This window comes from Melospiza melodia, chromosome 11 (genome assembly GCF_035770615.1).
Source record: "Melospiza melodia melodia isolate bMelMel2 chromosome 11, bMelMel2.pri, whole genome shotgun sequence".
Classification (NCBI taxonomy): domain Eukaryota; kingdom Metazoa; phylum Chordata; class Aves; order Passeriformes; family Passerellidae; genus Melospiza; species Melospiza melodia.
Window position 1 is genome coordinate 21,132,397 of NC_086204.1, and position 15,053 is coordinate 21,147,449.

Sequence of the window (15,053 nt, forward strand, 5' to 3'; positions counted from 1 at the left end):
AGGAGTATCTGGGCACTGCTCAGGGCTTTCTATATCAATGGAAAAACAGGAGGAGGAAGTAGCAGGCTACACCAGTGTCTTGTCTCTAAATCCTTTAGAGCCAGCACTTCTGCACAGATGGACTTCATTAAAAGTTAAAACATTTCCACACCAGGGATTTGTAAAGGAAAATGGATGCATTTTCCTTGGAGCTATTATTTTCATCTTACTAAGTGTGCTGGAAAGCAATCCTCATAAGCCTTCTGCTTCTGGACTGATGGGTCTATCTGGCTGCTGCTGCTGAGCTGGGAAGGGGCTGGAATCAGCACTGGGAGCTGACTGCCTCCCACTGCTGGAGGGTGGCCCAAAGCATCCAGATCATCAGAGGAGCAAGAACAGGGAGGATGCCAGGGCAAGGTGGCTATCTGGACCATAGCAAGGACTTTGAAGGGAGCACAGTGGCATATTCATACCCTGGCCCTTAACCACAAGCACATTTGCCGGTGCTGGTCTGGATGTTATCATTACCACCATGAAGAAACAATCCTCCTTTTGTGGTCCATGGTTACATCTACCAGGGTATATTGTAACAATGATTAGATTTGGGACTTGATGGTGCTGCAGGGAGAAGGGAAGGGAATAGAAATATGGAAGATGTGATTCCCCTAATCCAGAGAGTTTGCTGTTTAATTTAGCAGCAAAAGATCCAAGATGTTGATTCAAGACATTTAAGAAATTGATTTAAGAGTAGAAGGCAGATTGGATGTAGTATGGGGAAAAAAAGTGGTATCATTTTGTCATGCTCTCTGGGAGTATAGTGTAATTGCACTGATTCACCTATACTATTGAGTTTTTAGGAACACATTTCACTTTTCATTTGCCTATAACTTCAGGGACATCTGCACCAAGAGAAGAATTTTCAGCCACAAGTCTTGTCCTACGAAATGCCTGTGAAGGTGGTGGCCCGTGTGGTGCACCCCACAACAGATGCACTGTTATTTTCCTCTTTCCCTGTATAAAGGGGTTTTCTACCCTTTCCTGTCCACATATGAAGCAGATGAGTAGGAAGAGTGTATGTAAGGATACACTGTGGAGTTCACTACAAGTGTTCCCCAGTGCTGCTTACAGCAGTGAGCAATCCCAGTGCTATGAGAATAGTACTTACAGGAGCCCTGGCTGGATACTTGCCATCAAATGAAAAATCTGCTGCCCAGTTTTCTCTTTTTAAGTGCTGCTTTTCAGGCCTTCAAGGCACATCCCAATGGGGCAAGTGCAGTGAGTTCTCTAGCCCAAAGTGCTACACATACTGTAGAGAAGGAGCTGCACAGCTACATAAAAAAAAAAAAAAGGTCATTTAAAACTGAATTATCTGCTTTGTCCCCAAATTGCAAACTGCATACTGCAGTAAATAGAAATGGTATTACTGCAAAAAACTGTACTTTCTTGATCTGCTTTTAGAAAGGCCAGGCTAGTATTTCATTTGGCAGTAGGGAACCCTGCTTGGAGTCTGAAATTTTATTTGCCAAATTTCACCAAGGAGCCATCGCCCAAAATGGAATTTGGATTGCTGCTCTGTCCCTAGCAGCAATTCTCTGGCCTCTGCAGGGTTTTACCCTTGAGAACTTGGCAGTAGCTTAGGCTCAGACACGGAGGGAGCTCACTGAAATGGCTACTTGTGGCTGTATGATACTTACTGCAGCAGGGACCTTGTGTAAATAATAATAATTCTGAATGACTGACACGGGCCTGGAGCAAGAAGACTTGACGCCTTTAAAAAGAACATTTTCTGCTTATGTAATATTAAAGCAGCTAAAATAGCAACAGCAGTCAAAGCTCAAGGCTATTGCCAGGAGAAGAGTAAGAGCTGAGGACAGTGGTTGAACAGTCAGCAACCGAAACTGGATATGTCTGAAAAATGGCTAAAGAACAAGGGAATACGTTTGTTTACAGCCCAGCTGCATGCACACTTCTGGCAGTGTGCTCTGCTAAACCTGCCTCTCCTCAGGGTTCATGGGAGTGACAGTACTTGACCGGAGAGGGGCACTGCCAGTGCTTGAGGGCCTGGCAGGGATCACAGGCAAGCAGAGACTGGAGAGACTTGTGAGGGAGATGTCTGGATGACAGGAAACACAAAGCAGCAGTTGAGTCAGACTGGGTGACCCTGCCTGCTGCTCTGCACAGATGTGTGCCCTGGACCATCAGAAGAAGCAAAGGCAGGCTGTGGTAGAGCTGCAGAGCAGAGCCCTCAGCAGCTGCCACATGGCCGAGGAGGCCACGGCTCTGAAGGGCCGCCATGTCCCTGAGGCCCTGCATCGTCCTGACCATGCTGCAGTGAGCAGAGACCAGTGACACTGCTGAGGGAAGGCTTCAGCAGTGCCATAAACATACTGTTTATGGAATTTCAGTACTTGTAATTCCATTTCCTCTGCCCCGGGTGCTTCTCCAGGCTGGAGCTGTGCCCGTGCTGCTGTGACCCATGGCCCATGTGGTGTGGCAGGTGCGTTTGGCTGGCTGTGACGGGCCAGCACGTGCCACACGTGACACCAGCACTGTGGCTCCTGGTGCTGTCAGCTTCAGAGCCAGAGAAGCACATGGAGGCTTCTGACAAGTTTTCTCCTCCCCAAATATTACTATGAATACTTTTGTCATATTTTCTCCTGGCAAAGAAGTGTGTTCACCATCAGTGTGTTTCTGTGAGCATTCTGCTATGCTGTAATACTTCTAATGATCATGGTTTAATAAATAATAGTCCTTTGTCCTTCAGCTAGCACATTCCATCAAAGATTCCAATGTGCTTTATAGAACTCAACCAAATAAGCTTAACAATTTTGTTCCTTGCAAAGCCCTTTGATGGTTCAAAGTGCATTGCAAGGCTCAAGTATTATTATTTGTAAAATGACCTTTGTGGAAAATAGGAGAGTGACTGGTGGCTCAGTGTACAATAATGCAACACAGAAATGTACTTGAAAACCTCTTTCCCCGTCCTCCCCATATGACCTGCACAGACATCTGTGGAACAATTAGGCCTGCATATCTGTGCCAACTAAATGTCCATTTCCTCCCCTTCCATATCCACTTGCACAAAGGACTAAGAAATACGTCTCTGGTGCTCTGAGATTTTCTGCTCATAATTGAATTCCTGCATGCATGTGTGTGCACTATGAATGGGGAAAGAATGGTTGGGCACCCTGAGCATCCTGTCTGTCTCCCTGGGATGGAATATACTCATCACTGTGGCATGAGAGCATTGTTCATCGGATATAATGGAAGGTTGTCTTATTCTCATGTAATCTGGCGTAAAAAAGACAATCTGTCCTTTTGTTCCTCTATACCACTAAAAGCTGTAAAGGATAAAATTTGATTTATGTGGAATCCTTGAGACACAAGATGTGCTTTTGGAGATAAGCAGGAACAGGTTCATTCCCCTCTGGGTTTTTGTTAACCTCTCTGTCTTTTGGATTCCGAAGTGTAGGGGTTGGCCTTTATATTAATACCTTGCATAGCGCCAGAGGGTTTTCACGCAGGACAGATTCTGGCAGTTCCCAGCAGAATTGCAATACCAGTTGGGATGATGAACTTTCTTGATGCTTTCAGGGAAGTATTAGCTTCCCACTTTATAAGTGTGTTCCTTTGTTTGAGCTAGTGATCTAAGCTCTTAGACCTGTGCGTTCATATTCTGGCCACAGCCCCCTGCCTTGTTTCAGGTCGCTAATGACCAAGACTATTCAAAAGCAGAGTCCCCCATAAATCCAAATACATTCTTTCTGCAATAAGCTGCTGTTGTTGGAGTATTGCTGCTGCTGCACAGACAAGCACATGTGTGGCAGAGTAAAAGCCAAATTCAGTTGGCATAGGAGTTTTTGCCTGTAGATCATGAGAGCTGTCTGACAGCTCTCAAGATCTACAGACGTGCCTGATACGGCCTTGCTCATTGCTTCTTTGCTGTTTCCGCTTGGATCTCAAATGGAGCCCTGTTTTTACCTTTTAGAGTTTGCTATCCTCTGATGGCTTCTCTGCTGTGACTTGGCTTGCACTTAGACTGGCATGTTCAGCTTAGCTGCCAGGCAGCTCAGGTTCACGAGGACGCAGCAGCGTGCCTAGTGAGCTGTGGTGTTCTGCACAGGGAATACTCTGGGTAACCCCAGGCTTAAATCCTCTGCCTCTGTCCCTGCATGGTGAGGAGGCAGATGTTATTTACCATCACTGCTCAGTCATTTGTTCTGTAAAAAAGCAGAGAAGCCGTTGATAAAACGTGCTTTTTACCTTAGGAGTGACATGGATAGAGAACTGGAGATAAGGGATCATGTGAATGGAACCTGTAAGGAGATGAAACTTTCAATTTACCATTTATCAGGTTTATCTCAGATAAAGCAGCAGCTGTTCAAGCCTTAACTAAGGGAAGAGCAGAGAGAACTTTCTGCCCTGTTGCTTTACAGCTGTTCCAAAATAGCCTGCTACTGGTTTTTATTGCTTATAAACCACTAATATAAAATGAGATTAAGAGATAATCCAGCAATTAATGACAAATAGCAGGTCCTAAACTTGTTCGTGTTTGACAAACCAGAAAGCTATCTGTTTGAATTAATGTGTTTCACACGTTTCTCCTCACCTTTCCAGCTCTAATCTGAAGTGTCAACACCTGTGGAAAGCCACTGCTGGAGCCTACTCCTGTCCATGCCCACTGATGCAGTTTGATCCCTGCCAGATTCCTCAAAACAAAGCTGCTGGCTGTCCCACAGCTGGAGCAGCACCCCTCACTTTGTCCCCAAGCAGGCCAAGTGGCAGCACAGTGAGTCCCCTTGGTCTGGCCAGGGTCTCTGAGTCCCTCCCAAGGAGAGGGGTTGGCTCTGGTGCTTCAGCAGCAAGGATAGGTATTCCTATAGCTGTTCCAGCAGCATCCCTCAGCCTCACACCCTTCACCAGCCTCTTGCCCTTCAGTCTCACAGTCCCAGTGGGTGCAGTGGGTTGGTCCATGCTGGCAGCACTTGGAGCTTGTGTTGCCCTATTGCAATATTAGTGCTGCTTTCCAGAAATGCAGCCTTCCACAAGCACACCTGGTTTGCCAGAAGCACTGTCCTTCCTGAGCAAGGGCAGGAAACAAATCCTCCCTGTTGGGAAGAGCTGAGCAGGAGGCAGAGCCCCTCATTGCCTGCTGAAGCCATGCAGATGTGATACGCTCCATTAGATTAGGAAATAAAGTGCTAGCTTGGGAGCAGCAATAAAGAGGTTCCCTCCCATCACAGGGTCTCACAGGATCAAATGAGCCTTATGCTAAGGTTTTGTAGAGCAAGAAGTAAATCCCTTTCCTCAAGCAGGATGGAGGAAACCTGGATTTTAAACTTGGGACTGTTTTAAAGATGTCTTGGTGGCGCTCCTTGCTGGATATGGCCCTCACAGGTCACTTAAGCTCTGAGTTGGCTGGTTCAAGTTCCCTGGTATCAGTTCAATTGAAAAAATGTAAAAAAGTGTTTTGCTGTTTTCCAGCAAGCTCCATTACACCCCACAGGCCACTGTGGTAGCTGTTATTGGTAGCTTGTTGCCTTGCCTGTACTGTGTCAATGTTGGTTAAAATCCTGTCCTCTGGTTGCTGGAAATGGCTTACTGTACTGTTGCACTGTATAATGCCACATGCTGTTCTCTAATTTGCAGTGTTTCTGCTGGAAAGCAAATTCCTTCCCCCACCTTCTCCTTCCCCCATCAAAAATGTGACTCATAAGCAGTCTTTAACTATCAAATCCATTTGTGTATTCTCTCAGCGAGGGTTCGATTACAGCTGGTATGCCACAGATCTGTAGCTGCAGTGAGGTCACTCCTGCCAGAGAAATAAGATCTCCTTTGTCTATAAGGAAAATGCAACTAACCTTCTGCTGTCTCTCCCGCAGGAACAAAAACTGGGACCTGCTCAATTCTCTGGGTGTTTTTGTCCTTCTGATTCCTTGTCCATCTCTCACTCGCAGCACATTGTACCAATAAGGCTCTCAAAACTGAGCCCAGCTGAGACTGTGCATGTCTGTCACTTGCCTAATACCTCTCTGCTGCATTTAGCTCTTTGTTTGGAGAGGGGAAACAGCTCTTCATGGTAGAAGATTTTCGATTCACCACTTGGAGCATTTCTTTCATACTTTATAAAATTCGGATTTACATATACGGTCTTCCCAGTGTGTGGTCAATGGTTTAAAGTGCCTTTGCCATCATCTCTGTAGCTGGAGTGAGTGTATAGGAGCACATGTGTGATGGCTGGAGTCCTTTGCTCTGTGTGTGTGTGTTCTGCACATGTAAACATGTCTGTGTGTCCAGCATCTGGCCCAGAGCAGGGCCATCCCTGAAGCACCCTCCGTGTGGGGATGTGTGGGATGTGCTGTTCCCTCTGCCCTGCAGCCAGGAGTGGTGAGTGGGTCAGGGAGGCACAGGGGCCAGCCCTGCTCTGGGCAGAGCAGTGTGAGTGTGGCCTCTCCTATCCCTGCCGTGGAGTGTGCGTGGTGGGAAGTCGTGGCTGACCTCTGTAGTCTTGTCTTGTCGTTTCAGTGGTGTGCGGACAGATGAAGCTTGGCCTGTTTTTACTCTCTGTGTTTTTCCTTGTCTTTTTTTATTCCCTCCTCATCTTCATCGCACTCTGCCATCAAACAAAACAAACTTTCATCTCTCAGATCAGCGAGAAGGTTGGTCCTTTTCACTTCTTATCCATCTACAGTACGCCACGTCAGATGGGACTTTTCCAGTAGGGAGAGGAGAGCCATCCCCAAAAGGGGAGGGGGCCCTGCAGACTGGCTCCTTTCCAGGCACAGCCACAGTGTGCCTGGTGGAATCTGCTTACTGTTTGCTGTGACTCTGGTGATGGCATTGATACTTTGCTTGCATGCTTTGTTGCTTGAGATTTAAAGTGCACAGAATATATTTTGCATGCAAATACCAGCCAGGGCAGTTTTGTCAAAGGCAGGGTAGGAAGAAGTGCATGCTGCTCTCTGTGGGGTCCTTTTCTAACCCTTTAGTTGTGCTAGGTGCAAGTGTAAATCCTCTAAACTGCTGCTGCTTTCTGGCTGGAGAGCAAGAACAGTCTTTGGAAGCAGAGATCAGAATGATCACTCCCTTCACAAGCTGCTGGAGAGTGTGGGTTCCTTAATTCCTCCTGAAGCTTTAAAAGTTTTAGCTTTCTCTAGAGGCAAAAAGCTTACTTTGATCTCAGCTGGAGGAGAACCCAGCATGATGCCCTCCCTTGCCACAAGGCAGCAGGGGCAGCTGGCTGAGATCCAGATCCCTTGTGCTAAGGCAACTTCCCTGCTCCTCAGCAGTCCCTGCACGGGGGTAGCCCATTTTCCATGCCCTGTCCGTGCTCAGACAAGAGCCCTTTGCACAAGCAGGTCTGCCTCTCCTTCCGTCTCTGGGGCTGGGTCTGCCTCTGCAGGCAGGAGCGCTGGGAGCTCTGGCAGTGGCCCCAGCCACACCAAAGGTGGCTCAGGGAGGCCCATGGTGACAGGCACAGGAATTGTAGCCACTCAGCAAAACTGACTGGTGCTTTGCTCTGCTCTGTCCTGCTGCTCTCAGAGAGCCAGAGGTGAATAAAGGACACTAGTGAAAGGCAAATCCAGCCTTTAAATTAAATCCAGCTCCAGACCTAGCTCAAGGCACTCATGATTTCATGCTGAGAAAAGCTGGTGTTTCTGGCAGAAGTGTGGATTTAGTTTCCAGACATGATTCCTTCCCTGAACAGGTTCTGTGGGGGTCTGTGCTTCCACACCCACTGAAGGTAGGGGATGCTCACATCATTCCCCAGTGGCATGGGGAAGAGACCCTGGCTTGTCTCACACAAACTATCAGGCAGCTGGATGAATTGTCTTATGATCATCACTGGAACAAGTTTTAACAAATTGTCATAGCAGCTGTTCCAGTACACTGAGTTCGATCCCATTTCTCTCCCTGGAACATGCTCTCATTTAGATTGTACTGAGGAACGGGACCTTTGTTGTTTACCTTCTAAAAATAGATTTTGTGGAGGATAAAATTACCTCAGCACAAGACAATGATGAAAAATGAGAACAAGGAAGAAAAGAGGGGAAATCAAAGCCAAGGCCCAAAGCCTCCCAGATTTCAGTGAATTTGAAGCACTGCTGTGATGGCTGAGACACCTCTGGAGACTAAACCTTTGACAGGGCACTTAAGTGTTTTAGCCACATGGTTTAGCTGAAGGGAGGCAGCTGAGAATGGGTATAAGGCAGCAGGAGTGAAGAATTTCTCATTCTTTTTGTCAACCCTTTCTTCCCACTCCACCAAAAATACCTACATACACAAATATTTAATGTGAAGCCAGAAATTAGTTTCTAAATATTCCATTGGGGTTTGCCATGCTTATAATTTGTTTGGCACTGATAATTACATCGTACATTTTTCCAGCTTTACTTAAAACTGTGTACTGCTAACCCATGCATTTAATTATTGCTCTGTGACTGCTACAAGGTTATTTATTAACAAGTTATTTTATCTTGATACAGTGGATCTTTTCTCTTATTCCCCTCCTTAATGTTTTGTTATTTTCATCAGAGAAATTTCTGAGAGCAAATGCAAATTGCAGAGCTCCACAATCTTGCTCTCCCTTACTTTGCTATTAGTATGTCAGTATGCTGAATGCTGATGTGTCTCCAGTGCTGCACCACTGTAATGATATATCCTCTTTTATATGTGGTTGTCAGCACAAATAATTAGACCTAAAAGTTATAGCTGAAATATAATCCAAAAATGGCAAGGCCCTGTTTTGGAAATTGTCTATAAAATGTCAGCACTCAAGGATACATTGGGAGCATAAATAGTACAGCATTGTTTGAGCACAAGATTAGACTGTAAATGCATTTTTTCTGGTTCCAATTTTTCCTCTCCTTCTCTTGGTTCTGTCAATAGGTTGTGAGACTTCAGCAACTGCCTTTCCGTTTGAAGTCCTTTTGTAAAATGATAGCACTGGGGAGAGATGAAAGGTGTCTACACATGAGTAAACCATGCAGACCAATGATCATATTTGAGGATAGCTCCTAAACTCACTCCTTCCTGACTTGGAGGAGGTGGTTCCTGAGGAAGGCAGGAGTTTTGGCAGGTGACCAGTCTGGCAAGGGCAGACACACCCTGTTCACCAGGGATCCTTCAGCTTGCCTGGCTCCAGTAATGAATTGGGCAGTCTCACACCCAGAGATGTGCCCCTGCTTTGCACTCTGCTGCTCATCCCAGCTGGGAGGTTGGAGCAGAGCCCCCTGACCTTGCCTTGTCTGTGCTGGGACTGCGGAGGAGCAGCAGAGCAGGCAGTCCTGGTTCTGCTTGAGAGCAAAAGGGACTTCTGGCTGCTGTTCCCTCGTGCAGAGGACAAAGGGGAGAGGATGTCAGGACCTGAGCAGCTGGAATTCCTCAGAGAGGAGCAGAGAAGTGTGCAGAGCACAAGCACAGCTCCATCACCATGGGGCAGCACCCAGTGAGCACACAGGAAGGGGAAAAATGAGGCCCAGAATTAGATGCCAGGTAGGCATGGTGCAAAGGAGACCCTGAAGCAGGAGTGGACAAATAGAGGTGCCTGAATCTCTGCAGACCAGAGGAAGGGGTGTTAGCATTGTCATCTGCTAAGCTGTACTGTGGCCAAGGGAAAATTTGGAAATTTGGTTTCCCCTTTCCCTAGCAGCACTGCACGCCTTTGGAAGCCTGGGCAGTCCTCCTGGCACTTTGTGTTTCTAGCAGAGCCTCACTGGATCCAGCAGTGTCTCAGCACATGAGAGGGACTAACAACCCCAGCCTGAGAGCCCTGAGCTTAGAGCCTACAGCTTTGGCAGCCAGCAGCAGGGAGGAGGGTGTCCCTGGTTCTCCAAAGGGGTAACTTCACCCTCGGAGGGAACCTGAGATGTGTGGAAACAGCCACTCTGTGCTGAAAGGAGCCAGGCAATCGATTGAAGCTCTTTGCTCTCAAGGCAAGGAATGTGCATGTTAGTGCATGCTGAATTATTAACATTTCTCAACCCTTGTGGCTCTAGTGTTGCTTGCCCCCCTTCTTCCCCCAGCAGTCCCCGCTGTGAGTGGGGAGCCAGACTCCACAGTGTCTTTTCTCCCGGTCCTGTGAGATCCAGGGCATGGGCTCAGGTTGCACTGCACTCACTGCTCCGAGTTTCACTTCACTTCCTAAGGAATGCGCTCTGTAGGGAGATATGCAGAATAGTGGGCTAGCACAGAGCCCTTATGATGCCTGTTCTCGGGATGAATTATAATGAATCTCATTTTTGACAGTCTGCAGGTTTAGTTAAACCCCTGAATTATAGTATTGTCCATATTGAAATATTTTTAATATTCATAGTAGTTTTCCCTGTGCTGTTCTTGCGAAACCTCTGAACCATCTTCTTCTGATCCTTATCCAAAAAGAGGATTAAAAAATTATTGCAAATTCTAGTCAAGAAAATTGTAATTAAAAGGGAAATTTCATTGCTGCAAAAAACGAAGAAAACAAAATTTTCTGGAGCACTTGAGGTGGAGTCATGGACTGTAATAACCCATGTGATTTGACTTGTAAATTGGACAGAAATTCCAAGAATGTTGCTTTTTGAGGAGTTACACTGATTTAAATTATTACCAGACTCTTATGCTAGAGAAGCTAGCAACTTAAATTGCTGGCTTGAGCCCGAGGAATGTGTTGATGCTGCTCTGCAAGCTGCTGTGAGAGCTGTGCCAGCTCTTGCTAATGCTAACTGACAGCATCTCCCCTTCTCCCTCCATACTGACTGGGACAAGAAGCTGCCAATTATCCCCCAAGAGGATGGGAGGCTGATGGAGCCCATCCCTTCCTTTGCATATACTCCTGACAGAGCAGTGTCTGGCCAGATCTCTTACTGAAGGCACTGCCCTGACCTCTTCCCACCTCTCATGTAGAGAGCTGACCCCTGCACAGGGCATCCATTTTTAGCAGCTGGGTGCCTTGGGCACTGCTGCTCTCTGGTGCAGAGCAGTGAGTCCATCTCAGCAGTTCTGCCGGTGTGCAAATGAGGGGAGGATGGCTCAGCCATTCTGGATTGCGGGAATGCACCACAGAAACCTGTTTAAGCACCACAGAAGCCTGTTTAAGCACTCCTCTGTTGCCAGGCTGGAGAGCTGAGGCTCCACACAGCACCTGCAGGCTGTGGTGTGCAGGAGGCACAGCCCGTGTCGAGGCTGGTGAGGGGGTCTCATACTGTTTGATCCACAGGAGAGCTTTCCTTGCCACTCATCCCTTTTCTAAGCACAGGAATGCACCAATCACCTCTGCTGCTCCCGTGTGTGTGGCACAGGGGGGGAGAGTGACTTCCCATCACCCTGCAGAGTGCTGCAGGAGGGCCCTGAGCCCAGTGAAATGCCTGTCCCCTCCCTGCAGGGGACCAGGCAATGTCAGCCCTGACATCCCTCGGGAGAGGCAGCACAGCCACCACAGGTCCTGCCCCTCTGCAGGACACATCAAGGGTGACATGGCACCAATGGGACTCACACAGCCCCAAGAGCACCTGAAAGCAGGAGCTTGGCATGGAGACTCAGTGTGGGGTGTAGGGGAGTCTGCAGCAGGCTGTGCTGCCTCTGGTCTCACAGGGCTGGAAGTGAAAATCTGTTTGTGCATGCTGGGCTCTGACATTTCTGCATGGCCTTGTGTCCTCCAGTTTATTGTCTTTCCAGGTCCTTGTATGTGTGTGCCTTCCCTCTCCCTGTCCTGCCCTTCCACCACCGTCTGTCTGACTTTGTAGTGGCCTCCGCTGCCTGCCAACCTGTTTGCCTTGTGCATGTGTGTGAGTGCTGTGTGCACACCTATGGCATTATCCTCAAAGTTTGCTTTTTTTCTGTTTTAATACAGCTTGGGTGGGTGGGTTTGGTCCTTTGGCGGGGACAGAATTTGAACAGCTTCTACCTGGAATAATTTGACGCCATGTTCATTGGAAAATAAACCTGACTCTTAATGAATGGTGCTGGGATGCTTTGGTTGGAAATACATGCCATCATGTTAAACCATTGTCATGTCCATCAGGTTAAGTCTGTATTCTCATGACTGCACAGCATCTGAGTACACTTTCAGTTCTGTCTCATTTGGGGAGCACTGCCCCGTTGGTCAGGTAACACTTCACTGGTGATTGCTCATGTAGGTATTGATTTGAGATTTAATAATTGATTAAAAGAAGCATCCAGCAAGACTTTGGATTTATATGCTCAAAAAAAAATAATTGCAAAGGAAGTTATCCTTAAGTTATCCTTACCCTGGTTGGTAAGGAGCTAATGAGCCCTGTTTTGTCACTGAGACGATGTGTAGTACACACACAATGTTGACAGTATTGTTTAATTTATCACAAAGTCTTAGCTCTGTTGTACATGCAAGTGTGGGGGCTTCTGTGTTCAGTCTATTTCTGCAATCCTGATGGTTTGGGGATGAATCATCAAAGAGAGCACTAGTGAAATTTGATTTGGGTAGAGCCAGCTTGGCAAGCGGAGCTGACACCTCTGCGGCTCACGGGGCTGTCAGCAGCTTTGCAGTCTGCGGAGATGCCGCGGTGGAGGAGCCAGCGCAGCAGAGCTGTGAGTCCCCGGCCCCCATCGCCCGTGGGGCTGGCCACACCCGTGGCCTGTTGTGACCTGGCCCTGCTCAGGCTCCTGCCCCGGTCCCAGCTGCCCCCAGCACTGCAGCAGTCGCTGCCCCACCAGCCCAGTGCACGGGTGGAGGAGCACAGTTGGCAGGGAGAGGCTCCTCGCAGCCGGGCACTCGTGACCCCGGCCGCTGCTCGGGGCTGCTTTTCCAGTGGAGGAGGCTAGAGGAGAGCAGAGTTGCTGGGCAAGACACATCCGAGCAGTTTCCCTTTTTAACTACAGACTGAAATGAGCTTGCCCAGAGGAGACGAAGATTTACTGAGCACAGTTGTTTCTCTACCCTTGCTTAAATAGGCCCATAACACTAACCCTGAAGAAGGGACCTCATTTCTCAGTGTCATTTTCCTGACGGGAATGCATATGGCAGGCAGCTTTAGAGCTTTATTGTAGCTGAGAGTTGCTTACAAATAAGTCTTGAATGAAATACCCGGCAAGGGATTGATAGGAAGAGAAGCTGTGCGATGCAATAAGGAGGAATACATCTCCCAAAGAGCTGCCACGAAGGTGGGAAAGGTTCTGCCAGCCCAGCTCTCTTCTGTCAAAATGGATATGATCTCACATCTGTCAGGATTAGTTCTCTCCTGCCCAGCAAGGTGATCTCTTCAGGCCCTGACAATGTCATGCAGCTCGGGTGACTATTTTCTGAGCCAAGGTAGAACCTGAGTTACATTTTGAAAGGAATTATATTTTATTTAGCAGCACACGTGTGCTGATACAAAAAGAAACCCTTCTGCTACCCCTGCCCAAACCCCGTGAGGTTTAGGGAACGGGCTGCTTTGCTACAGAGCTAATAAATTGAGCAGGTGATTCCGTTTTGCAGAGCTTCAGCGGGCCCTGCGCGAAGTGTGTGACTGGCATTTGTGCATGCTCTCTAATTAGAAGGATGTAATTTAAATGGAGGAATGTTTCATGTTAGTAATATGATTTCAAAAGGCTACATTTGGAGGGAAGGGATTGAGCCATCTCTTAATGAGTTCTGCTAATAAGATGCCAGTGGCTAAGGAGGGATAAGCAAAGTGTGTGCAATTTGGCAAAGTAGTGAACAGCTTTTGCACTTCATTTTATCTGTCCTGAGGGATAGACAGGCAGAAACGTTGGCTGCCCCTCATGTACCCCCACAGTGCAGCTGAGTGCTCTCTGCTGGTGCTGTGGCCCTACTAGCTGTCTCCTCCTTGTTTCAGTGCGGCGTGTTGCTCCTCGATTCTCTATCCCTCCGAGCAACCACGAGGTGATGCCTGGGGGGAGCGTGAACCTCACCTGCGTGGCTGTAGGTGCTCCAATGCCCTATGTGAAGTGGATGGCTGGTGTGGAGGAGCTGACCAAAGAAGATGAGATGCCCGTCGGTAGGAACGTCCTGGAGCTCAATAACATCATGCAGTCTGCCAACTACACCTGCGTGGCCATCTCTTCCCTTGGCATGATCGAAGCCACAGCCCAGATCACTGTCAAAGGTAAGCAGCTATTACTTGCAGTGCTCCTGTTTGGGTTTCAGCAATGTAGCCCTTTGCCAAAGTTTCTTGGCTGCAGCCGATTTACTGCTCTCTTCTGTGACTTTTCCAGTTTGCAAGGGAAGTTCCTACACCCACAACTTTCTTTTTTCCTGCTCACAGTGTGATGAGATAGTCGCTCTGAAGGTCATTTTCCTCTCCCCCTGCAAGTGGCATAGTAGACGAGCTTGTGGCAGGCCAGGTCCCTGTCACGCCATGAGAGAACCTCACTGAGTCTGTGTTGGTCTCAGCAATGTCTGGCTTGGTCATTGCATCAACAGGATCAGCTCTGCACAGTGGTGGGCCATGGGTGTCCTGGGGCAGGGTCTGTGGATGTCTGCAGTCAGAGAGCTGTTCACAGAGATGTCCTCTTGCAGTAAGGGTGAGACAAGAAAGTTAATCCCAGCAATGTCAAGTTTCCATGAGCCTCAACAGAGTGAGCATCCTCCCTCCCTGCAGGGAGGAGCTATATGAGTTCATTTGAAATTTGTTACATAATCCTCTGTAAATGTCTTCCCTTACTGCTCTGCCCCTTTCCCTTTCTTTTTCTTGTGTTGCTGTCCTTCAGCTGTACTTTCTGCTGACGTTTCACAAGTAGCTTTGCTCCAAAGAGGATATTGTTGCCAATTGCTGACCACAGGATAGTCCACCCACTAAAAGGACGCTGAAGGTGTCCTGCCTTTCCCGTCTGGGGCCTATCAGAGCCACAGTTTCCATTTCCTTCTCTGCTTGCAGTTGATTTGTAGCTCAGATTACCACAGATATGTCATCTTTTGAGTCTGTCTGTTCTTGCAGGCCCCTTCCTGCACTAAGGCCACCTTTAGCACAGAGTTCCTGCTTGAGCAAATCAGAAAATTGAGTGTTAGCCCTCTCTGACCTGGAGATAACAGGAGATTCTCTGGGCTAGTCAGAGGATGCTTTTAACCTCAGCCGCACCCAGCTCCCTTTACTCACAACACCTGCTCCTCAGTGCCT

General features: G+C 47.9%; 1 protein-coding gene across 16 annotated transcripts in view; it reads left to right on the top strand.

Moving 5' to 3' along the window:
• Nucleotides 1-15,053, top strand: part of PTPRF (protein tyrosine phosphatase receptor type F) — a 373,817-nt gene that overhangs the window by 286,096 nt on the left and 72,668 nt on the right. For all 16 annotated transcript variants that reach the window (XM_063165913.1, XM_063165910.1, XM_063165916.1 and 13 more), the window contains one exon: nucleotides 13,773-14,042. In XM_063165913.1, coding sequence (XP_063021983.1) covers nucleotides 13,773-14,042 — 270 coding nt within the window. The remainder of the gene's footprint in view (nucleotides 1-13,772; nucleotides 14,043-15,053) is intronic.